General features: G+C 41.1%; 1 protein-coding gene across 2 annotated transcripts in view; it reads right to left on the bottom strand.

Annotated features, from left to right (window-relative positions):
• Positions 1-5924: 5924 nt before the first annotated feature.
• Positions 5925-26806, bottom strand: part of htr7c (5-hydroxytryptamine (serotonin) receptor 7c) — a 42996-nt gene continuing 22114 nt past the window's right edge. For both annotated transcript variants that reach the window (XM_054773046.1, XM_054773045.1), the window contains one exon: positions 5925-8467. In XM_054773046.1, the coding sequence (XP_054629021.1) occupies positions 7729-8467 (739 nt within the window). In that variant the 3' untranslated portion in view covers positions 5925-7728. The remainder of the gene's footprint in view (positions 8468-26806) is intronic.

The following is a 26806-nucleotide window of genomic DNA, read 5'->3' as shown; positions in this document are numbered from 1 at the left end:
GCGAGTCCGCAAAAGGTGAACCGCGATGGAGCGAGGGAACACTGTACAGTATGTTGAATACAGGAAGTGAACAAATGTATTAGCAATTGATGTGAAACGGATGGGGGCTAGGATTAAATAAGCCTTGCTTCTTCCTACTCCTTTTTGGGCATGTGGAATCGTGAACTGTAAAATGTGATGTATCCCATTTGCAATTTGTATGGATGTGCAAAATAAATCAAGCCATCACCATCAGTTCATCAGGCAGGTGTTTTACTGCAGTGTGCACGTCTGATGCCGCTCACAGAGGTCCAAGGAATGCTCAGGTCATGTGTGTGTATGCTCAGACACTTTAAAAATTAGGGGGAACATTGGCATGGAGCCATTCATTCATTCATTGTCCTCACTGGGGTTACGGGGGTATGCTGGAGCGTATCCCATCTGACTTTGGGCGAGAGGAAGGGTACACCCTAGACTGGTCACCAGCCAATTGCAGGGCACGTTTAGACAAAACCATTCACACTCACATTCATACCTATGGACAATTTAGAGTCGCCAATTAACCTAACATGCATGTTTTTGGAATGTGGGAGGAAGCCGGAGTACCCGGAGAAAATCCACGCACGGACAGGGAGAACATGCAAATTCCACACAGAGATGTCCAACGGAGATTCAAATCCAGATTTATGGCCAGCATGCTAACCACTAGGCCACCGTGTGGCCTGCGGGTATCCACTACACATCTAAATATTTTAAGAAAACCTGCAATTCCTACTGAATTGTTGTTGGATGAATTCAGTGAGTTGTGAGATTAAATCAAGTCTGCAAATTTTTGCATGCTATGCCAGTGACATGGGTAAAATATTATGTTAATGTATTTAAATGTATTACACGTATTATAATTGAAGGGAAATTTAACGTTGCTGTATATATTTTGTTTCACACCACACAGAGAACCCAAACACATCCATGAAGGGGCACGCAAAAAGTGCTTGGTTAGGGGTTAGGATTAGGGGTTTTGAACTTGTATCTCATCGGAACAACGGGATTTAAGCCCTGTCTCTCTTCAAGACCTCTCTTTAAGCCCTGCCTCTCCACATTTGTTAGTAAACTGACCAAGAATGGTGTCATTACTAGCAACTAAGGTTGCAGACAATTGCATTTAGCTCAGAACAAAGCTGCAGTGCTCTTTTGCTTCACTGGTTCTTCCAAGTGATTCCTTTCATTATCTTCACACTGAACATGTACAAGTCTAGTAGAATTACACTTTACTGCTGCACTGACGGCATTTATTGAGGCCAAGTATGTTGTCTCCTCTTGTTAGAGGTTTTGAAATGCACTCCTGCACAGTTGAAAGTGCAACACAGATCACACTTCCTCCTCCTTCCTTTTAATGTCTGTGCACTACAGTGCACTGTCATCAAGAAACCAGCAAATAGCTGTCCTCCAGACTATGAATAAAATAGTTAGCTGCAAACAAACAAAAGAATATGGGTGTTTCTTTCTGGTAACCATTGTGTTAAAGGCTTTAAACAAGGCTTCAGACGTGTTATTGCCAGAATAATGATGAACTTTGTATGATAGTACAGTGGAAATCGCTTAAGTCGGCTCTACTTATATCGCCAACCCCTCTACGTCGAACAACTCCCCAAGTCCTAGCCCACCATGTTGTTGTTGTTGTTGTTGTTGTTGTTATTTTTAAAAGGGCTTCTTTAAGTAGATGTCGACATACATGGTCCGCATGGACCGCTTTTCTCAACATAAAATAGATTACTAGACTGAAGATTATTAGCCACCGGAACGACGATTTGCATATTTACGAAAGCTTTGTTGTCATTGAAGTCAAGACATACAACAAAATTACCATAACAACTCTGGTAGAGTCATGTCACAGGGGCAGCAGTCTCAGACTCTGACTCTGCAGCCACCTCTTCCAGCTCCCCCGGGGGGACACTGAGGTGTTCACAGGCCTGCTGTGAGACATAATCCCTCCAACATGTCCTAGTTCAATTCACCTCAATTCAATTTATTTATATAGTGCCAAATCACGACAGCAGTTATCTCATGGCACTTTACACATCAAGGTCACATTCATAAATGAAAACAGGGATCCAACTGAAACCTCACGAGTAAACACTTGGCAACGGAGGCAAGAAAAACCTCCCTCTGGGTAAGAAACCTTGAACAGAACCCAGGCTGTGTGGGGAGCATGCAAGGGCATGTTCCAATCTCCGTATTAGGATTTGGTCATCAATTGTGTTGAATGCTGCTGGTCTAATAAAACTGATACTGAAACGAGGCCTTTGTCTGAGGCGGTGAGGAGGTCGTTCATAATTTTCACAAGTGCTGTTTGTGTACTGTGGTGCATCCTAAATTCTGACTGAAGGATGTCAAGCAGATGCTTGTTTTGAATGAAATGGTGTAACTGATAACTTGTTGTAGCTTTCTCTAGGATCTTGGAGAAAAATGGAAGGTTGGATATTGGTCTGTCTAAGATATGTGGATCAAGGTTAGTTTTTTTTAAGAAGTGGTTTGATTACAGACACTTTAGTTCTACACCGGAGACTCATCCCAGCTGGGCATGCCCAGATCTCCACACAAGTAATCGCTCAGGAGACATCCAGACTAAATGCTTGAGTCACCTTAACCGGCTCCTTTCAATGCAAAAAAAGTAGCAGTTCTACTCTGAGCTCCTCCGGATGGCCGAGCTTCTCACCCTATTTCTTCAGGTAAGTACAGCCACCCTGTGCAGGAAACTCATTTTGTGTTCTTTTCCACCACCCAAAGCTCATGACCATAGGTGAGGGTGGAACATAGATTGACCGGTAAATCGAGAGCTTTGCCTTTGCCTCTGCTCTCTCTTTATCATGATGGTCCGGTGCAGCAACCACATTACTGCAAATGCAACGCCGATCTCATGCACCACCTGTCCCTCACTCGTGGACAAGACCATGAGATACTTGAACGCCTCCATTTGGGGCAACACCTCACTCCCAACCCAAAGAGTGCAATCCAAACTTTTCCTACTGATAACAATGGCCTCAGATTTGGAGGTCTTGAGTCTCATCCCAGGTCGAAAGCCTTTTCCATGTCCACAAAGCACATGGGACCGGTTGGCAAACTCCCATGCACCCTCCAGTACCTTTGCAAGGGTGTAGAGCGAGTCCAGTGTGCGACAACAAGGATGAAAAACACATTGCACCTCCTGGAGCTGAGGTTTGACTAACGATCGCACCCTTTTCTCCAGCACTCTGGAATACACTTTCTCAGAGAGCCTGAGGAGTTTGATGCCCTGTAGTCACCCTTTTTGAAAAGGAGAACCACCACCCTTCTACCAATCCAGAGATACTGGATACGACTTCCACGCAATGTTGGAGACATCTCAACTAAGACAGTCCCACAACATCCAGGGCCTTGAGGAATTCAGGGTAAAACTTGTCCACTCCCGGAGCGTTACCACTGAGGAGTTTTTTGACTCCTTCTGATACCTCAGCCACGGTTATGTACATGTCTGCATTGGTGTCCTCAGACTCTGCTTCCTCTACAGGAGGTATGTCAGAGGGATTGAGAAGGGCCTTGAAGTATTCCTTCCACCACCCAATTATATCCGACCTCACTGTAAAACGTGTGGACCGGGCATTGCTTCACCTTTCTGAGGTGCTGCATGGTTTGCCAGACCTCTTTTGAAGCTGACCAAAAATTGTGCTCCATGGCCTCACGGAACTTCTCCCACACCTGAATTTTTACCTCAGCCATGCATGCGGCTTCGCCTTCTGGCTACTGCATCAGGAGTCTCACAAGGTATCCACGCTTGGTAAGACTCCTCCTTCAGCTTGATGGCAGCCCTAATCGGCGTTTTCAGGCTCCTGTCGGAACTTGCCGTCATGACTGGCACCAGTCAACTTGCAACCACAGCTCTGATCGGCTGCCTCAGCAATGGAGGCACGGAATAAGGCCCATTCGGATGCAGGTGAAGCTCTGCCAGAGGTCACAGTTGAAGACTCGACAAACAGGACTGTCAAATGTTCACAGCACACCCTCACTATATGTCTGAGCCTGCCAGGTCTGTCCGTCATCCTGCTCTGCCATCTAATCCAACTTCCCACCAGTTGATCAGTCGACAGCTCAGTCCCTCTTTTCACCCGTGCATCCAAAACATGCGAATGCACATCTGATGATACGACTCCAAAGTTGATCATAGACCTGCGGCCTATAGTGTCGTAGTGCCAGGTGCACTTATGGATGCATCATTATGTTCAAACATGTTGTTTGTGATAGACAAACTGTGGTTGGCAGAGAATTCCAGTAACATCACACACACTGGTTCAGATCGGGAGGTCATTCCTCACAATCTCGCCCCTCAAGGTCACACTGTCGTTGTCCACAGAGACGTTGAAGTCCCCCAGTGGAACTACCGAGGCATCAGCGGGGATGCTCTCCAGCACCCCTCTGATGGACCCCAAGGAGACCAGTTACTGAGCTTCTGTTTAGTGCATTCACACAAATGACAGCCAGGACCCTTATGTTTGCCCCTGCAAGTGGTGGATCTACAAGGGGGGATCCCACATGGCTCTTTCAAGCTGGGCCTGGCCAGGCCCCAAGGGTGATGGCCTGAACACTTAGACACTTGACTGTGAGCCCCTCCCCCTGGCTAGGCTCTAGGGTGAGGCCCCAGTGTCCCACATAAAGGCAAGGTGCGGTCTCTCCATCCATCTTATTTCATAGGCTCTTCTCAAACGCTCTTTGTTTGACTCATCACCTTGGACCTGTTTGCCTTGGGTGACCCTACCAGGGGCATATAGCCCCAGACAGCATAGCTCTTAGAATCTCTTGGGCACACAAACTCCTCTACCACGATAGGGTGGTGATTCCCGGAGGAGACTCTAGTACAGTGGTTCCCAAACTATTTACAGTTGCGTACCCCTTCAGACATTTGAGCTGAAGCCATGTCCCCCCTACTACTGCACACTTAGAAAAAAAAAACTTGAAATATTGAACATGATTATTAATTAATTAATTTTATGCTAATTGTGGGTCAAAAGTTTGTATTTTGTATGGTCACATTTTGATAAGTTTCACATGAGCACTGATAAATAGGTAAGTAATCATCCTACGTTTTATTCCAGTCTGACGTTGACATCCTTCTGTTTGATATCAATTTGAACTTTTTTGTCGACATATGATGTCTATGGTTTGAGTCTGCATATTAGTTTAATACCAAAGTGAACATTTAACGATCATGATAAAGCAGTATCCGAAGTACAAAAATACATACAGCCAACGATGACAAGTCATGCTCTGTCTCCTTTATGCTGCGTTCTCCTTGAGGCGTAATTGTAAGTATTGGGCGCGAATTGTTTTTATTCACATACCCCGTATGACAATTGGTGTACCCCTGGGGGTACGCGCACCACACTTTGGGAACCTAGGCTCTAATAGATGATAAGAGTATAAAATATTGTATTGTCAGTGCAATGACAATGTGTCAGGATGACAAATCAGCTTTTTATTGAGGTCTACAAAACAGCACTGTGTACCTTACAGCAAGACACTGCTCTAACTAGCAGGCAAACTCCACTGCCCCCATAGCCCAACCGCTTAATCACAGCTCAGGACCATTCACAGTACTCCCATCGCTATCAATATCTTATGAAAATAGAAGAATACAAATTAAAATACACAGAACTCTATCAAATTCTAAATCAAATTCTAATTATGGTTGTGGCATAAATGTGCAAGCAATAATTAGTTTCGGTTTTGATTTCAGCTATGTTGACAACTGCCTATGGGGTGTCAAGATTAGGTTCCAGTGTATAAATAAATCTGGTTTAAGATAAAGACAAGCCTGTATAAGGTTAATTAATATCAAGAAAGGATGCAGCCTTTATGGATTTTCTGCAATTTGAATATGAAAAAGAAAATGTGAGGATTAGCCGAGACCACAGTGCCATTATAAGCAGGTGTGTCTTTATTTACAAAGGAAATAGAGTAATGCCACTGAGTATTTAAACAGGCCAATCACAGAGCAGTTGTATATACACTTGACAATGCTTGAAAAAGAGCTGCTGATTACAAAAAGATAGTTACATATGTTTGGAGGAAATGTGCAGTATTGTCAAAAGTCGAGGTAGAATCAGCACACACTGTTTGATGGACGGCCTGTGACACACGTTTACACAAACCGTCAAAGAGTTGTCGCGGTTGATCACTCCTCATCTCAAAAGAATGATACAGATACTCGTTGACCAGTGAAGCAGTGTCTGGAACACATTATCTCAAAGTGTTTTAAAGTTTTCTTGCTGTATCATCAAGGTTAGCAAGCCAACTGCAGTGTGAAAAAACAGCAGTGAAAATAAGTCATTAAAGTGCGTGACTGTGTGAAACATGGAACACTTATGGTCATAGCTACGGTATCGTGACTATTCAAATTCTATAAATATCATCTGTTTCAGGCAACACTATTTTCTCTGTCAGAACAAAAACTGAGGTTTTCACGAGAATATGTTTAACCCAAGTTGCCACCTGGCATTATCTATCACCACATTCTGAACATTTACCGTGTTTGGGTGACAGGACCACTTTGAAACTATTACTCGCATGTGACCTGATGCAGTCGATACTTAAGTGTACAGCAAAATGCATCAGTGACGTGCGGTGAGGTTCATGGCTGGTGAGGCGCCGACTTTTTTTTTACAACTGAAAATTATTGTGCTCAAATCAGTGTTAATACAGAGTATAGCAAGAAAAAGAAGAAAATAATAAGTTTTCAAATTCTTCTAATTTATTTTTTTTTTTTTTTAACTGAACGCCATTTGTGGTCTCACCTGTATTTGCATACAAAGTCCATGTGCCTTTCCTTTTCCAGGAAAAGCTATAGTACTGTGATGTAAAAGTTCTTATTTTCTTTTTGTTTTAAAAGTCTCTTGGCCGTTTTGCCTCAGTGTAAAAAGATGGCAGCGACAAGCACCTGCCAGCTCCCGTACGCCCCCTTCGTGAGGCAGTGTGCTGTGCACCTCACTGTATGACATCTCTCTGCAGTTTATTGTCCGTTTTGCGAGAATAACGATGTCAGACTTATACAGTCATAACACACAGGCTGTAGAAATGCACGGTGTATAATAAATGTTTCTGCAAACATCTGCAATCAAAGGGTGGGCTCGGCTAACGCAGACTAATTTCATGTCTATGCCTGTATTTGATCAGGAAACGTTCAAATTGAGCGGTTTTTAGTTAAGAAAATGTTTTTAAAAAATCATACAGAATACAATACGTACATTTAAAAATAAATACATTTTTTATGATGGCTCTGCCTCACCTGCCTCCTCTGACCGCCTGTCACTGCAGGATATGGTCAGCAAAAGAAGCTAATATGCATTGTCCTCAAGGGCAATCGCTCCTTTTTGGAGTATACATAAAGTGTTTGGCTTCCATTGTCTTTGTCTCGTGTTCCCATGATATATGGTGTGACACTACATCACCCAACAATAAATGCACAAAAGCAGTGTCAACTTGGATATTTCAGTTCCCTCAACCATTTTGTTTCCAAAAATAGCATAACCGAGTGTCTCTCTCGCTCTCTCACACACACACTGAAGTGATCAGAGAGCTTCCAACAGTGACTCTCTTTCTGTCAGAATGTTTCTTATCTACATGCTGGCTGCGTTCACGCCACAATCCACGAGGTACACGAGTTCAAGTGCGAGGCCACCACGTTTCACTCTGTGAGTCAGTGTATGCTGCGAACCTTCTTTAAACCTTGAGGGCTTCGTGCACGCCCACCGCTGACAGACGCCGGTTGATGTTCCGATATCGGCAGCGAAGAAGGTCTCGATAAGTGGAGCGCAGGTCTCGGTTGAAGAAGGCATAGATGAAGGGGTTCATTAGGGAGTTGGCATAACCTAACCACAGCAGCGTGCGCTCCAGCCAGATGGGCACACAGCTGCACTCTACGCCACAGATAAAGGGCCTTGCAGTGGACAGGATGAAAAATGGCAGCCAGCACACAGCAAAGACCCCCACAATAACCCCCAGTGTCGTGGCTGCTTTCTGCTCTCGTTTGAAAATGGAGATGTTTCTCCGTTCACGGTTCAGCAGTCGGGACAATGCGGCGCACTCCTCTGCCACACCAGGAGGCTTTAGGCCCTGCATTCGCAGCGCCTCATTAGCCACTGTTTCGAGGCGCTCACGGCGGGAAAGGTCAGTGAAGCGGTGCTTGGCCCCACTCTTGCGGGCCGCCCGGAAGATTTTGTAGTACATGACCAGCATGACCAGCATTGGGATGTAGAAGGCTACGGCTGTGGAATAGATGGTGTAGCCAAAGTCTTGGCTGATGAGGCACACGCCGGCTGTGTGGACATTTTTGGCCCAGCCGCAGAACGGGGGCAAAGTGATGGATGCAGACACCAGCCACACGCCGAAGATCATCTTTGCCATCAGCTGACCATTCTGTCGGGCCGGGTAGGTGAGGGGCCGTGTGATCCCCAGATACCTATGGGTGGGACACAAAAACAGCATTACAAATTGATGATACTCAAGAAAAAATACCAGGGGCGAAGAATAGCTTGTCATACTCTCAAACAGCAGCACCGTGGTGCAGTTTTTGTTTCTATTATTATAGAGAGAGCAGTGATTCCATCCATTTTCTATACCGCTTGTTCGGGTCGCAGGCAGTGTTAAGCTAATTGCTTTAAAAACTCATTATTACTACGGGTAGTTACTTTCCCCCCAAAATAATAAAATTATTAATGGAATTAGTCCTTCATAAATGTTATTAGTTACCAGGGAAAGTAATTATTGCTGCTGAAAAATGTTCAAATATGTAAAAGAATTCAGCTTTAGCTTTGTAGTGGTGTGATGAGATATAGAGATGTTTCGTGAAATGAGAGCTGAGCCTTGTGAGTTGCAATTTTCTACCAAATTGTTAGAGGGCGTGTGTTTTCCTAAGAGTGAGCATCCACAAATGTTGCCGACTAGCTATTTAGCTTACTTTGTAGTAGTAGTGAACAATGGCAAAGCAATCCAAATGGTGGCCATACATATCAGTAACAGCGTAACAGCGCGCCACATTTCACTGTCTAACGTTAACGGTGTTGTAATGTTTGAAATACTAATTTTATTAGATCACGCTCTTATTTTTAACACCGTTACTCCCAACACCGGTCGCAGGTGAGCTAGACTTGGGGTGAGAGGCGGGGTACACCATGGATTGGTGATCAGGCCAGTCGTGGAACCTTGGTTAGCGTCATTAATTCATTCCAGCATGACCGACTCGAACCGAAATGGATGCTAATCAAACAAATTTTTAATAAAATAATGTAAATCCAATTAATCCATTCCAGAAAGCCCAAAATGTTAACACAAAACACATTTTTATAGTTTTACATGCAAAAATCAATTCCAAATGCATATAAATACATATAAATGATCAATGAAAGGGATAAATTAACATTTAAGGTTATTTTTACCCTCACTGAAGACATGATTCTTGACATGATTGTTATCAAAGAGACGATGTGGCAGCGAGACAGCACACAGACACCACTTTCCTATTATTTCTTGAATTCAATTGTGTTTCTCACCTCAATAACCCAAATTGGAGCCTAAGAAAGTTGAAATTATCGGCATTTTGATAAAGAAAGCGAGAAACACTGTTGAATTCAAAACAGCACAAAACAAGAAGATAGTGTCCGTGTGGTGTCTTGCTGCCACATCATGTCTTTGGGAGCAATCACGTCTTCAAAGAAGGTAAAAGTAAGCCTAAATGTTCATTTATCTCTTTCATTCGTCATTTATGTAGAAGGGCAGCTGAGCTCATTCTCCACCAGATTACTCCAGTTCTGCTCCCACAGTGAATGCTATTAGTTATATTTAGGTGTGTCACGAGATTAAAAAAACCTGACGCTATTTCTCTTTTGGAAAAATTCTGTCTCGCGAGAACATGGCAGCCAGAAGCTAATCAAATTGAACTATGGCATCGCTACTATGAATGGTAATACGATAATATGGAAGTTACTTAAGATTTGCCAGATCAAAACACGTAAAGGTTCGGACTTCAACACCCCTTAAGCATGCTTTATCACCGAGCGGTTCTATTTTTATATAGCTGAGCGCACTTTACAAGCACCTGCCATCACATAATATTCACAACACACACTCATACGTAGAATAGAGCTGTGTTGACAAACCAATATGCGTTCAAAAGAGTAATATATTTGCATCACAAAAATGCCTCCTCAAGAAAATAGACCTCACATAGCACTCTGCGTTATATCTGTTTACCGCCATATCCCTGCACACTGTCGCCTGTGCATTCATGTGTATGTGATCAAGACGCACGCGGCAATGCTACTCTTCTTCCACGGCGCTCGATCTTGTTTACGTATGTGTCTTTGAGCGTCTTCATCACATACACATGAATGCATACCATATCCAAGCAAAGCCATCAAACAATTCAGTTTGTTTCTACATAATGAACCGCTACAAGTGAATGGATAACTTTCGTTACAGATATAGACATCTTACCGCTGTGTTAGTTTATCCATAATCAGAAGATGAAAGCTGCATCTCTGTGTGTCCAGTCATATTTCAGCTTCTATGTATTGCCATATCAGTCTAATCTGCCCAGGGCCTTCAGAATCAAGAGTGCTGGCCCATGTCACTTCAACAGTATTATCAATGAGGCTGTTTCTTCAACCAAAGAGATTTCAGATTTGCCTCATAGCGCCAACTCGCTGGGCCACAATAACGTCACCATTTTTCCATCCTCTGATGTGTTGATCAAAGAAAAAAATGAACGACAAGCCAAGTTACGCCCACAAAGGCTGATGGCGAGGCAGAAATAGACAACTCTGGTCCCCAGCCACCACCACAGAGGTGGAACTCTTTTTGTCATGTTATTAGATAAATATTGATTCTGACCTGCTCCAGATGATGTTGTAGTGTAGAGACTTGGAGTTGTTTGAAGAAATCTGTCAGGTGTTATCAGTGATTATGTATTTGAATACAATGGACTTCTGGTTGGATTGCTCAGTGGGTAATGATGCCGGTGTTTGGTACAGGTGACCTGGCTTCAAATGGCCAGTTAAGTCACCATTGAAGGCCCAGGTACGCAAGGTACACCCAGGTACACCCAAATACACCGCCTGGCTATTCTGACAGTGTAGTACTTCCTCTAGAACATTCTCAACTTGCTCTAAGCTCCTTGATAGCTAACTTGCTCACTACATTAGTGTCAACATCAAGTGGGTCAAATCAATCTGTCACATTTCTTTCTTCAAAAAGCTGGAAATTCAGTGTGATGTCAAACACATGTCATGTCACTGCAAAGAAAGACATTACAATAAGAGGTCATATAATCCATAATTACCAGGAGGCAAGTGACTTTGGAGGAACGTAGCAGCAAGAGGGAGCCATCAATCAAGTAAAAAGCTGTGTGGTTTGAAATAGCAGCAAGAGTGCAAAAAATAAAGACGATGAGGTGTTTTGAAAGACGAACTTGGGAAAATGGCTGTTTTTCTCACAAAATGCAAAGTCTGTGTATGTTGCAGTGTAGTATTTTGGCAGTATGCCGTCAGCATTCTGCATTCTGCTTCAAATGAGTCATTAATTAAAGCAGTATATTTCAGTCTCCAGGCTGTTTTGTCTGGTTTCTGCTTTGGTTTAGCAGAAGATAAAAAGCTTCAGGGAGCTTGAGCCAATCCGCGTCCATGTCCACCAGAGATGCTATCGGCAGTGTGGAAATCAAATTTAGCTCGGTCAGCCTGGTCAGCTTCACCTTATCAACACTTGCAAAATCGCAGACAGTTTAAAAAAGGAGGTATTACGTATATTAGATAAAGTAACCAAAGTAACCAAATTCAATCGACCTGTATATGATTTAATTGTTCTTTAGGATGACGCAAGCTGTGAAATGTGCTGTTGTCCAAGAAGTCAACACTAATTCTAATAAATTGGATGAAGACAATTTTATTGGATTAAAATGCAAGAAAACAACTTATTAAACAAATTGAAAACAGCAACAGTCCATCTTGTCTGTTTAATATGCTGGACTTAAAAAAAAAACTACATCTATTTTTTTTTTTTAGCACATTTAATACTGTATATCACATAGTGCAGCTGAAAGCATCCAATTAAATTTGCCCTATGCACGTCTCAGAGCGGATGTAAAATGATCACATTAAAAAACAAAATGGTTCCTACAAAGATGTTGTATCACAACTTTACCTGCAACACGTGACTAAGTTACAATAAGTGTGTATCAGATGGATATGGTATAGTGTAGCTTATTTGTTTGGACATACTTAACAAGTTGCTTTACATGCTTAACATGTCGGAAAAGGAGTACGAAGGGGCAAAGCTTACTTAATCCTACACCTTCTCCATGTCTATTGCTGATAGCTCATTCACACTATATCCTTTACATGTTGACATGTACAATAATTCATTTTGTTACATTTTGTCATTTAAAGTTTGTTCACTTCCTGTGTTTAAGTGTCATCATTTTCTAATGAAATAGGAAAGAGTAGGGAATGTGTAGCAATGTATGCTTAGGATTGTTTGAGCAGTGATAAAGGAAAGAAAAGAGGAAGGAAAAGGTGTTGAAAAAAGTTATGTTAAAGGAAAACAAAGAAATAAAGATGTCACCATGAAGATACAAATAAAATAAACATGTAATAAGAGTAAATAAAATAAGAATTAACAAACCGAATGATAAATATAAAATTAAATACAGTGGAATCTCGGTTTTTGTACATCCCAGTTTTTGCAGAATTCAGTTTTCGATTAACATTATTACCAACAATATGCCTCGATTTTCGCACACTGTCTTGGTTAGCGTACGGGCAAACAGTGTGCCTAGCAAACTAGTCCGCTGAATCAAGTGGCCAGACAATTCATCCAAACGTTGGTGACTCAGATTCTGGCCAGAGAATCCTTTAATTGTCTATATTATGTGTGTGGGTGGTTTATTTGACCATAGAACGCACACAGAATGATGAACAACTCGTATCGGTCTCCTTTCTTCCACTAATAAGCACAGTGCTCCAAGCCTGAACTTATTTTGGGAGTTTGGAACGGATTAACTGGATTCACATGGTTTCTTATGGGAAAAATGTATTCGGTTTTGGTACGTTTTGTTTTTTGCCTGACCTTTTCAAACGGATTACTGATAAAAACCGAGGTTTAATGATGATACATGTACAGTAGGTTTGGATATTTATATTAAAGATAAAATAGACAAAATCAGGTGTTGCCATCTTGTTGATCGCAATCAACCAGTCGATCTTTGGGACTTTTCAGGTCGATGCCAAAAATATTGTATATTATAATCCGTCAATTTTCTATGCTGCTTATCCACATTAGGGTCACAGGCATGCTGGAGCCTATCCCAGCTGACTTTGGACGAGAGGCGAGGTACACCCTGGACCGGTCGCCAGCCAATCGCAGGGCACATATAGACAAACAATTATTATTATTTCTTGTTTAGGGTCATGGCCGAGACCAGGGATCATGGGCTCAAAAAGGCTGGTGACCACTGCACTAAACACACAATTAACCTGTCCTCTATAAAGATCTCTTCACAGCAAAAAGCAAGAGCAAGTTGGTTCAGCTCGTCTTACATAACATTCAATGCACTCCCAACTCTCCCTTGAAGACTACTTAATCTTACAGGGATCGGTGACCAATGTTAAATAGAAACATGACAGATCCCAGGATGGGGAGATTTATGCAGTGGGAATTCTTGGAGATTCATACCGGATTACAAGTAAATCAACACTTCTCTTTGAATGCATGACTCAGTAATGACGATGGTGGTTATGTCGTGTTTGTATGTGTGTCTTCGTGTTTGTGTGTGTGTGTCTGTTTGCACTTCAAGACCATCTATGACTCATTTTTACCCAGCTGTTTGCAGATGCACCCAAAATGTCAGAAACACTTTTTTTTGGTGTATAAAGGCATAGAATCAGCGACGACTTGTGGTTTCCACATTAATGCTAAAGATGTTGTCAAACAACGTAATTAAAGTTCTATACATTGTGTTTCGACTGTAATGACTATAAAATGAGAGAAAATGATAGTGTAGCCATCATCCATATGAAGCTAAGAGTATACCTCTATATCAGGGGTGCCCAAAGTGAGGCCCAGGGGCCATTTTTGGCTTGCAGCAAATTTTTTACTGTGCCACTGCATATTCTAAAAGTGAATTTATCATTTAATTTCATTACATGTTACACTAATTTGCTTCGTCACCTCTAACACAAATCTAAGATGTGGATGCTTTGTTCTGATAGCTTAGTATATATTGACCTATACTGGATTGCTTTTAGCATTTTTCATACAAAAAAAATGATCAAAGTGGCCCCTGCATCTTTCACTTTTTCTGTATGCGGCCCTCAGTGGAAAAAGTTTGGACACCCCTACTCTATATAGTAGGCTATAGCAGTTCTGGGAGGCAGTGCAGCCTCGTCAAATGACATGGCAACAGAAACTGTGGTTGTTAAAGACATCAAACAAGGGATCATATATTCAAATGTGACTTACTTGGCTTGTACATTTTTTCCTTCTGTTTTATATTGTGTTTATATTGTATTTTTTCTTTATGATCAGAGAGATGATAAGGCTTATTCATTAGGCTTTTTTAGGTTTTTTAACTGCATTCTGCATTATGATAAAGCTTTCATCATTATCAGTTCTGCCATTTGTGCCCCAGGGCTGTTTTTTTATTGGCCCGGTGAACATTCTAAAAATATACTTTAACCTGAAAACTAAAACAACAACAACAAAAGTAGTAAAATCTGTAATTTTATGAGAATAAAGTCAAAATATTAGTAGATATTAAGTTGTATTCATGAATAAATTGGGGCTGCCACAGATAGATTTTGTGCTACATTTTCTTTCTTGTTTTTGAGATTGTTGAGTGGTCGTTTCCTAACCTGAAGTTTGGTGGTTCGATCCTCTGTATATTAGATGGCATCTTAACACCCCACACAACTGACTTGGTTGCGCATTATAAAGCATCTGTTCTTCGGTATAGTGAGATATTAGGTGTACGATGATGTGTACATTATCTTCAAAATCAGCACCCACTTACATGGAGCCCGCCATGAATGTTATTTTTTAATGGCGCAAACACTTGGGTCGGCAGCTCGACAAAATTAAACACCCGTAAATCAATAACTTCATGTTCTGTTGTTAAATAAGGTTGAAAAACGTTAGATAATGATGCACGCAAAGCAAAAATCTCTGTTTTACCCATTCACACACAAACACTGACTCAGTGTTTTTGAAAATCCCTAATTAATTCAAATTCATCGCAAATGCAAATTATATGATGCAGTCATATACCCAGCACCCACACTCCCAACCCAAACCCCCTCCCCAACGCCACAGATAGACTGCAGTCCTGTGGGACGCAATGCTGCAACCAGTTATGACCTAAGGAGTAGGGTTTTTTTTTTCATATATCTCTGGAGAATTTGGGACACATTCATGGCTGCACCCTGTCACAGAACAACAGTGTGGCCAAACTAATGGAGAATTCCATTACTTCCACTGGGCTACCAGGTAGGTCACTGTGAAGTGTATTATTTTTTGCTAGTGAAACACTGTAACCGGCCATAGTGCGCAACAGCCGTCAGTCTCCTGGGCTATCTCTCAAACCTTTTATGTCTGAGAGGGAATACACGGTGAAATATTTACCGAGCTGTGGTCGGGATTGGGTGGCAGCGTGGTAAATTTAGAACAGCAAAAAGAGGAACAGGACAGTGGGGAAGTCAGTTTACTTTTTCCCACAGAAACTTTCCACTCATTCACTCATCTTTTCATTTTCAGACTTCCAATTGCTTTGTTGCAGCTCTAAGGAGGTAAGCTTGTGAAAAAAGTGAAGTGGCCCCCATTTTAGAGCGAGAGCTCATGTTTGGTTTGTTTAACAAAAACTATTTAAGACGGATTAAAAAAAAGGGAATAATACAAAAACTCCCCATTGTTCAGAGTGCTGATTGCTGTCACATCTTTTTTTTGTTACAAGATTCTTACTGAAAGTTGGCCAATAGTCTTGTGTTCAAAGTTGTATTCAATACTAGACTAATGTAATATTGCCCTTGAAATAAATTTGTCAGCTTTCTACACTGTGTATTGATTATGAACTGAGCTTGACTGCAGACTGTGCATGACGGGCTAGGGTTAGGGCTAACAGCCCTTGGGTATCACCGCAAATCTTCTGTTCAATCTAATAATGAAATATAACGCATCTATATCAAATATATCTATCTACCCAATCACAAATAATATAAATTTTAAAAAACTGGAAAAAAAAAAAAAAATTACTTCAATGACAACCTCTTGTTTACCATAAAGAAGTGCAGATTTTTTATGAGTGTTGCTGTGCAGCTCACCACCTGTCCTGTAAACTAGCCAATCAGCCTTTTACTGGCTCCCACAGCAATAGAGATGATAGACAACTATTAGTGCCACAGTGATAAATACGTTCTAACCGCCTGTGCGCCCATCGCTGTCAGAGCATGGTGTCCTTGGAGAATAAAAGAAAACACTCTGCAAGCATCTCAGCTTGCACAGAATAGCGTCAAATAAAAAAGAATGTCCAGGGCAAATTGAAATGCTATATATGAACACAAAATGGTTGAAGTTAAGAAGGTCAGGATGATAAAGGTACACCTCTGTTACAGCCAGCCTACTGTTCCTTATGTTGAGCATGTCTAACATTCCAGAAACGGTGATATCACGCACCATCACTTTGAAACGAGAAGCGATTGTGCAAGTTATTCCTGAAGGAGCAAAGCTCCAACACAGCAACAAGTCAGAGTATTTTCGGCCTACTGTTGCTGACTATTACTGTATGTTTGAGTAACATTCCAGGCTCCTATCCATCCATTTTCTATGCCTCATTAGGGGCGCGGGGGTATGCTAGAGCCTATCTCGGCTGACTTTGGGTGAGAGGAGGGGTACACCCTGGACTGGTCGCCAGCCAATCATAAGGCACATACTGTATAGATTCTCACTCACATTCATACCTATGGACAATTTTGAGTCGCCAGTTAAGCTAACATACATGTTTTTGGAATGTGGGAGGAAACCGGAGTACCCGGAGAAAGCCCACACACGCACGGGGAGAACATGCAAACTCCACACAGATGCCCAACGGTGAGTCGAACCCAGGTCTTCCTGATCTCCTGACTGCATGCTAACATGCTAACCACTTGGCCACCATGCTACTAAACAAGTAATAAAAGTATGTATTATGTATGTATCGGCCGCTATTCAAGGCTGCAATATCAGAATCGGGTCGAAAGTGAAAAAGTTAGTAACAGTCTTCATTTGGGCCGAGGATCGTCCCGTGTCTTGGCGGGCAGCCAATCGGACCCTCCGGCTCAGGGCCGGTGAGATTTTTTTGGGTCTACCACTTGGCTTTTTTGTTCCATAACCCTCAGCATCTTTAAAGAACTTTAAAATAACTGTCTTACTGCGTCCAACCTCAGCAGCAATGGTACGCTGCGAGAGGCCTTGCTTATGCAGCTCAACAATCTGACCGCATTTAAAGAGAGAAAGCTTTTTTGCCTTTGCCATCAGGAGATGATCCAAGATTTTGGATTTTAAAGTCTGTGGTATTAAACTTTTGATCAGCTAATGAACAGCCTATTTCAGTTTAATGGTTGTTTTGCAATAAATTGCTTACTCAATTTTTTTTATCTTACTCCCATTTATTCTTTTTTAATTTTGAAGCTGTACTTAGAACCTCCTTAATGTCCATCCGTTTTCTATGCCGCCTCTCCTCATTAGGGTCATGGTACACTGGAGCTGGATATGCTGGAGCCTACCCCCGCTGACTTCGGGTGACAGGCGCGGTACACCCTGGACTGGTCGCCAGCCAATCGCAGGGCACATATAGACAATCACTCATGCTCACATTCATATCTATGGACAATTAAGAGTCGCCAATTAACCTAACATGCATGTTTTTGGAATGTGGGAGGAAACCAGAGTACCCGGAGAAAACCCACGCATGGGGAGAACATGCAAACTCCACACAGACCGCGTGGCCGACATGTTAACCACTAGACCACCGTGCGGCCCCTCCTTAATATCCAACAATGCAAAATGTAAATTCTTGCTGTTTTCAACTGGTCTTAAAATTTTGATCAGGAGTGTAAATGCAAATTGTGATAAATAACTATGCACCTTTGAAAGCAGAATGTTAAAGGTAAGACAAAATGACTTGTCAGCCGTATATGCCTCTTTTGATGTCTGCATCTGGCTCTCACACATACACGATAAAACATTTTTATTTTTATTTTTTTTTCACTGACATTTTGGAGTGAATCAGTGTTTAAAATAATGTTCAAAGTATAAAACATTATAATTCATTTTAATCCATCTATTCCTTTTCTACCGCAATGTGGATGGCTAGCGCCAATGCTAACTGTGCTTCCGAACTTTTCCAGGTCAGATGCCAAAACACGATTATAATTGGATAATGGTAGCCTACCGGGTCACTGAGAGGTCAAGAAGTAAACGTCCCGCCTTTAGTCAGTCAGCTACCTAATTATGTACCGCAAACACTTTTGACAAAGAGGATAGCAAAAAGAAAGAAAGATGAGGAGTACCGTATATTTCAGCATGAACTGACAGAGGAATTCGCCTTCATGAAGAGAGCAGATTTGGCGATGTGTCTAATAAGCAGTGGTCAAATTTCATCGATGAAATGGTCGAATATAAAGCGGCACTTCGACACACCCCATGCTACACTTACATCTAAATATCACAGCCGGAAGAAGGCATGCCAAGAGCTACTGTGCAGAGTTCAGGCTAGTCAGCAGCAACTCAGCAACAACATTGAGCCGACAAGTTGACTGGTCTTTGTCCAGCTTTGTTGATTTTTAGCATTAGTGATGGCAAAACAAGTGGAGGACGCAAGTGAAGGACATGAAGCTTAAAGGGGCAGTTCCTATTTTTTGAAGTTGTATGACATCCACATCAGCAGTGTAGTGCATCAACGGTGCCTTACCCTGCACTTGGTCCCGTGAGCCCAGTTCTGGTCAGATTTCGGTGATGAGAAACATAGCTCCAGTGAGTTGCTGGGGGAACTTAAGTAAGGAGTTTGACTTCTCAAAACAATATGCGTTCAAAAGAGTAGTACATTTGCAGTACAAAAATGACTCCTCGCATCTTCATCCGCTGTGGAACACATACGTAAACAGGATGGCTGCCACGCTCGCGTAATGACACCATCTTCGCCACATACAAAACAATGGACAGGCGACAGAGTGCAGTGATACAACGAAAGATAGAAATTAACACCGAGCGATTGTGAGGTCTGATTTTTTTTGAGGCATTTTTGTGATACAAGTGTATTACACTTTTGAACGCCTATTGTACTGAGAAGCCAAACTCTTTACTTGAGTGCCTCCAGCAACTAACCAGAACTAGGTTTCTCATCCCCGAAATCCGACCAGAACTGGGCTCATGGGACCAAGTGTGGGGTAAGTCACCATTGATGCACTTCACTGCTGATGGGGATGTCGTACAACTTGTCACATGTCAAAAAATCCGAACCGTCCCTTCAACCTCACCGCATATCAACCAGACTACAAAGCCATCAGCAAAACCATGCAGCACCAGAAGTCACATTAATCGTAAGAAGTAGGGATGCTCCGATCAGGGTTTTATGCTGCTGATTGCGATACTGATCATCCATGAGTGAGATCGGCCGATACCGATCACTTGGATTAACCGTACATTTTTCAATTTATTTATGATGAGTGCTATTGGCCAGGACCGCCATTAGACAATTCCAGGGGCCCCTGGCCAATAGGTAATGTTCATTAAACAACAACACACAAATAGTGTTTGGAGGACAAGGCAAGACATATAGTATAATGCCACCGATGAAAAAGTTGGTACTTGCCTGATAAAAGTAATAGCCACTTCCCCGTGGGAGAAAAACAAGCTCAAAACTAACCTCATTGCTTGTTTGTTTTAAAAACAAAATGTCACTGTGGTAAAAAGTCACATTTGGAGTCCGAAGATGAGACGCTAGGCAGATGCCGACAGCTACGCAAAGCGCGTATAGAAAGATACCAACAAGTTTGACAAGGGAGTGATCAAACAAACTGGCATTGATTGGCGTAGACTGTGTCAAGCTGTCAAGCTGAAACCATTGAAAGTTTTACAGACTAGTGTTTCTCGCAGCAAAACGGGAGAAAGTGCGTTCCCTGTCGGCTCAATACAACCCTACGTGATAAAGCACACATACACATTCATGTCATGTCAGTGTTGACATGAATTGTCATGTTGCCGCCGCACGGCGATCGATTTTTGTGATCAGCTTTGAAAGGCATTGATCAGCATATGCCGATCACGTTTCTTAAGGAACTCTGCCAATACTAATCGGTGGACGATCTATTGGCGCATCCCTAGTAAGACGTATTTTAATTTATTTATTATTTATTTTATTGATTAGCTTCAGAATAGTAATGTTGAGAATAAATGCAGAGACTTGTTATATTCTAAAATGCTTGGTCTTGTCTAAAAATGCACGCATTTAGTTGTATTCAGTGTTAAAAAATATATGACTATAACAGAAATACACTTTAAAATATGTGGCTTTCATGTCTGTCTTAGCCAAAAAGGTTCCGTACCCCTGATATAGCATGCATGTCCATTCATACAATGTATGACTTAACATTGTTAAAAAAAAAAAAAAGACTCATTTCCAAGGTGTGGCAGCTTTTATTTTACTGTGGCGCTGCGCCACGATCCATTACACGGAGAGCAAACCCAGCAAATAACATGTTGAAACACACATTAAATTAATGTACAGTAAAAAATAAAAAGTTTTCACATGAGTTGAATTCCATTTTTGCAGAAAAAGAAATAAAAAACAAGTCCTATAAAACAAGTCACATACATTATTTAACATTATGCTCTCCCCTTTTTGGGTCACTCTTCACAATTCCTATCCCAGCGGACTCAGACAACATCATCTGGCCTTGATACTTCACTGGGGTCTTGACCCCTTCCGTCTAATAATGGCAGCCTGAGAGAGCATCTCTGAACTATTTTAGGCATTGTGATATTTTGAATGCACTCGCACAAATCTCATGATCAGTGATCCATGGAATATTGGTCAAGCTAGCCGACATCTGAAGTATGTATGAACTATGAACTGCTCTGGGTTTGATTCTACTTATTCGATAACCACAGGCTGGTAATCTTGACGGCTGCATCACGTATCTTGTACTGGTCTAAGTTCCATCCATGTATGGGCTGTGTGTATCTCATATAATCGTTTTTTTAGTCAGTAAATCTGTGATTTAGCCTTACAGGTCTTGAGCACTGTCTGTTGAATTTGGGTCAGAATGTATTTTAGTGCATTTGAAACGAGCAAGAGGGAGTGTTTTCTGCTTCACTGAAGTCTGCATTAAGAAAGCAATCTACCTCATCACATTCACTTTAACTTTCTGAAGGACTGTTATGCCTTCAGACATCTAGTGCAGCAATTCAATTCTATACTGGACATAAAAACAGGCAGCCCTAGAGACCAAAGCTACAGATGTTGCCAAAGCCCTGTTTCCAAAAAAGCAGTATCGTTCTGATCAGTTCTGCTTACGTTGTCAAAAGTCGTGATAATAACCCTTTTGCGGCAGTAGTGAAACATGGTATGGTCATGTAGCTGGACGCACTGCAGTCAATACTGCCATGAGAAATAAATGGCGGATTAGGACGGAAAAGAGAAGAAATAACCTTAATCTTCTTTGTGAAAATTATTTAGCAAATTACGCACGGTCTTGCGAATGTGATGATTACATTTTTTTGATGTATCGATTAAAGGCTTTGTAGTATATGAATTAATTGCAATTAATCACATTTGTATTAAGTAGTACAGTGGATCCCCGCACATTTGCAGCATTCACAGCACCGCAAATTCCTGATTTTTGTCATAAGATTGTTTTTTTCTTTTTTCTCTCCAATAACAGGCTTTTTTTTTCTGTGGAAAAGTCTTTTTTATAATAATTATTGTTAATAATTATAATAGTAATAACAATAATAATGTACTCATATGTGATAATACAGGTGAAATGCACAACACACATGTACCACTTTTTAAAATGTCCACGATTTGTACATGTTTAAGTCTTTATGCGTCATTGATAATGTTTTTTCATCAAGTGTTGAGATGTCTCACTTTATTGAGTGGTCTTTCACAGCACCATAGTTGATGTGAAACGCAAACATGAAATTTATATATAAAATTTGGCTTCAAAACTTGCAGAGAGGTGAACACAAGTTAATATATGATTGCTCGAATTTAAAAAGGCAAGCAGTGTGCAGCTACTACTGCGCTACTACAGCATACTACTGCTAGCCACTCCAGAGCAAATTTCAATTGATCAACAGGGTTTGGAGGGGAAGAGAGAGCCATGTGTTAAAAATATACATTTTTATGGGCATATTAATTACTTGCAGATTTTTGCCATTCTCTGGTGGGCATGGAACGTGACGGCCACAAAACTCTACTGCTTAATAATAATAATATTATTAATATATAATATTTGAAACAATAAGCAATGCTTTTCAATTGAAATCCATTTTGGGCTACTCCAGTACATCTGCAACCAGATTAAGTGCAATTGTTTTAAAAGTGCAGTTCTAGGAAGATGATTTTATGCATTTTGAGGTGACAATATTCTCACACTTGTAAATTCTACTGGGCTATATGCAACCTTTTAAAGGACTTTTTGTGATCTCAAGCACTTTCAGTGGCTTCAACAGTTTTTGTACAGCAGCTGGGTATGTTGGGTCGGCCGATACTGTTTTAGCACCTTATCTTGGCTCATCGAAAGCAGGAAAAATGTCAATTTGTCAGACAAAGGCTTACTTATCCAAGCTTTGAACTATGTCATATGGCCAAGTGTGGGCTGGTGTGCTTGCTGCAATATGTTTTCCATAAAGGTGACACAACAGGCTTGAGGTTTTGCACAAAGCCAGGCTCTTCTCTTCACTTACAACATGCCATTTTTTTTGTATGGATAAACTTTGTTTTTACGATACTGGGTGCACTGACGTTACTCACTGCATTTTGCGCATCAGTATGCCAGGACTCACAGCACTGATCAAATGTATTCTATGACGAAGAATTGTATGAATTTTATGACTGGAGTGCAGAAATAGAAGTGTGATTAAATGCATTACTTTTGCACTATTCAGTCCTGAACCTGCCCTATTTACAAACAGGTTATAAACATGTCTTAAGTAACCTGTCGTGTACAACCTTTTCACACCTTCCATCCGGGGTACTAACCATGGTGGCATGGTACCTAAAAAGAAACACTTCCACGGAACAACATGAATGGAAATTGCCACACAAAACATGTCTTTTCTCAAACAGTCTATCTCATAGTTCCAGATCAACATTTGCAATAAAAGTGATTGTTGTAATAATTACATTAGATTCAGATACAAAACCCTTCTCTCTTCAGTTGCCATTCTTCACTCGCGAGACAATCCAGGTTTAAGCCACACATTTATTAAATGCACTGATAATGTAAGATGATCAATAAACAGATGAAATCAGAGTCAGGTTGTAGCCAGTCACAGCACATAACTATGGTACGTTCATTGACTGCCGAACAAAGTGGGAAATCTCATTGTCAGTTAAGCATAAAGACATAATCATGTAAAAATTATGGGCTTTCTAACAGTGGTACATGTATGGTGTACATTTTACTTGTATTATCACATATTTATTAGGGCTGTCAATTGATTAAACATTTTAATCAGATTAATCAGTTTTTAAATTAATTAATCATGATAAATCACCATTAGCAACTATGTCTGAAATATGCCCAATTTTACTGTATTTAACTAACAGAAATAAATGACAGGACAGGAATATGTATGTATTAACAGCTCCAAACAAACTTAACATGTAAATCAAGCTAAAAGCTACCACAGAAGTCTAAAAATCTATTTGTCTCTTTAATAGTAGCAGAACATTTGAATCATTCTTTAAACCACATGTGTCAAACTCGTGGCCTGGAGGGCCGAGACGCTGCAGGTTTTCTCTCCAACCAGTTTCTTCAGCAGGTGATTTAATGGATGAGCTCAAACTGAAGGTGTTGATCATTAAAATCACCTGCTTTAGTGACTGGCTGCAAAGAAAACCTGCAGTGTCTCGGCCCTCCATGGCACGAGTTTGACACCCCTGCTTTAAACCGTGTTATTATGAGCAATGAGTGGTTGCATTCAAAGACATCAGGTATTTTAAGGTAAATTTCCTTGTATTTTCCAGCATACTTAAATGTAACTTCAAGTTTTTCTTTACCTTCCTTTATTTGCGCACACGCGCATTATAAAGCCGTTTTTGTGATGTTCGGAGTGTCCCTGAATGCAGCTTGCGTTCTTGTAACGAGAATGAGGAAGTGTCGTTCCCAGGATGAACGGACTAGAGACGTGTGTGAGTTGGAGATACATACAGTATATGGTGTTGGAATTGTACTGCTGATGATGTGTTCAGGTCACAATGAAGTTATAAAGAGCGTCTGACGGTGTGTGACTGTGTAGGGACGCTCCACTGTGATTCCGTCTGCCGTCTTAACAGAGAAGAGTGCTTGCTCTGGTGCACATACGTTAATTACACTAAAAACTGTCACATAATTAATTAAATAAATGAGTTACAGCAGTTAGTGTTATTTTTGATAGCCCTAGTATTTATATATTATTACCGGCACATGGTGAATGAGATGTGTTATTTTTCTATTTTCAGTATATTTAGGCTTAGTTAGCTTTATATTTATATTTTGTACATTTTGTTATTTTTTTTGTCTTTATTTTTAGCACATCTTATTTTTCTTATTTTCTTTGTCATTTTTTTTTTTACGTATTTGCTTATTTTGTATTTTTTCAAAACTGTTTTCCTTTCTTCATTTTCTGTCCTTCACTAGCTATTTATTTATTGCTGCACAATCTCTATTTTTTTTTTTGTCTCCCTATTAGAAAACGGTGACACTTCAACTTTTTAACGACCAAATGTAAGTGTGAACATGTTAAACACGTGAGCAAATAAATAATAAATAAACCATGCCTACACATCACACAGTGCAAGCACATGTCAGATAATGGTTGAATGATGCAAACTTAACTATTGTCAGTTGTTTGCAACACTTGATGAAAATGTGCCTAAACAGAGGCAAAATGAAATTTAAATATGCATGTGCATGTCACTGCCTCAGTTGAAAATGCAAAGACTAAATGTAAATGTTGATTCATCCATTAATTCTGCATTCATTTTCCTGCAAAGGGCAGAATCCCTCTACAGCACCAAATTGGAAACTGACTCTAAAACCCCAAATACATTAAGGACAGACACATTATTGCAGAACAGTGACTCGCCTTTGAATAAAGTATTTGTGCCACAGGCAAATAAAGCAAGAGCCAGCAAGTCCACCCTCCTCTGTTTCCCTGTCACGATGATGTGAGAGTGGGTGTATGAAGAAGCCCTCCATCTTTGTCACCTTCCCTTTGGTTCTGCCACACAATTTCTCAAAGAAAACTTTAAATAAATAAGCTTAAAGGAACTCTTCATGTCTAACCAATTTACTCCTGACCTTTAAGAAAGAATGTTGAAGAAAGGATGGGACAGGCAGCTAGCCAGGAGTTAGTATGGCGGAAAGAGTTGTATAGCCTTTTACAAGTCATCACTTGGTGGCTCCACAAATGGAAAAGGACACAGAGGATTGGAATATAACTTGACAGTGAGTCTGCCAAGACATAGAACAGCAAATACAGAGGTCTGTTGTTTTTGTGTCCTATTGTTTTACTGACCTTTTATATCATAGAACTGGTGGTAATAACAGGTCTGCTAAGACTGACCAAATGTGGACACGCTGGAAATCCACGTCCTAAAAAATATTTTGCGCTGAAACTACACTATGTGCATATACGCTCCCGATCAAAATTTTAAGACCAGTTGACCAGTTCTTAAGGAGGGTCTAAGTAGAGGTTCAAAATGCAAAAAGAAGAAATGGGAGTGAGACAAAAAAAATGTTGTCAGCAATCTATTGCAAACAACAATTAGACTGAAATAGGGTGTCTGCTGATGAAAACTTTAAGACCACAGCCTTTAAAGGACAAAATTTGGGCAAAAATGTGGATTCGGTGCCATTTTCTGTCAGGTAATCACACTGTCATAATCTCTTGATGGCAAAGGCAAAAAAGCTTTCTCTCTTTGAACGTGGTCGGATTGTTGAGCTGCATAAGCTAGGCCTCTCACAGCGTGCCATCGCTGCTGAGGTTGGACGCAGTAAAGGCTGGGTTTTATTTTCCGCTCCAACGAGCCGCGCAGAAAAGAGCCGTGCGGAAATCCGCTCGGGAGACTGTGTGTGACTTCATACTCCGTGCGGCGTCTGCTGCCACACTAGCGTATCGAAAACGCGTGTCTACCACTGTACTAAACTAGAGCGGAAGAATTTTGCCATTGTTTACTTGACTTCCAACATGGCGACACTTGCGCGTCTACTTCTTGAAGAAGAAGAATTGTTTTGTATTTATTTGCTGCTGCGATAGAAAAGGAAGAGAAGGTGGTTCACTCTTCTTTTGAACAGGAGTGCTGCAATCGCAGCTCGCCATTCTTCCCACAACAGGGACTTGTACCACGGCAGGAGAATGTGCTTACAAAAGGCATACTGAACACGGCAAAAGAAAATAAAAAAACAAACATCTTGACTTAAAACACAACTTGTTTCAGTGTTTCTTCATGCTTAAACTATTGTGCATCAGGGTAGGCTGCCTCATGCACCTGCCGGTATTTCTGTAC

Source organism: Dunckerocampus dactyliophorus, chromosome 4 (genome assembly GCF_027744805.1).
Source record: "Dunckerocampus dactyliophorus isolate RoL2022-P2 chromosome 4, RoL_Ddac_1.1, whole genome shotgun sequence".
NCBI classification, from domain to species: Eukaryota; Metazoa; Chordata; class Actinopteri; order Syngnathiformes; family Syngnathidae; genus Dunckerocampus; species Dunckerocampus dactyliophorus.
The sequence above is the reverse complement of the archived record's forward strand: the minus strand, read 5'-3'. Positions and strand labels throughout refer to the sequence as shown.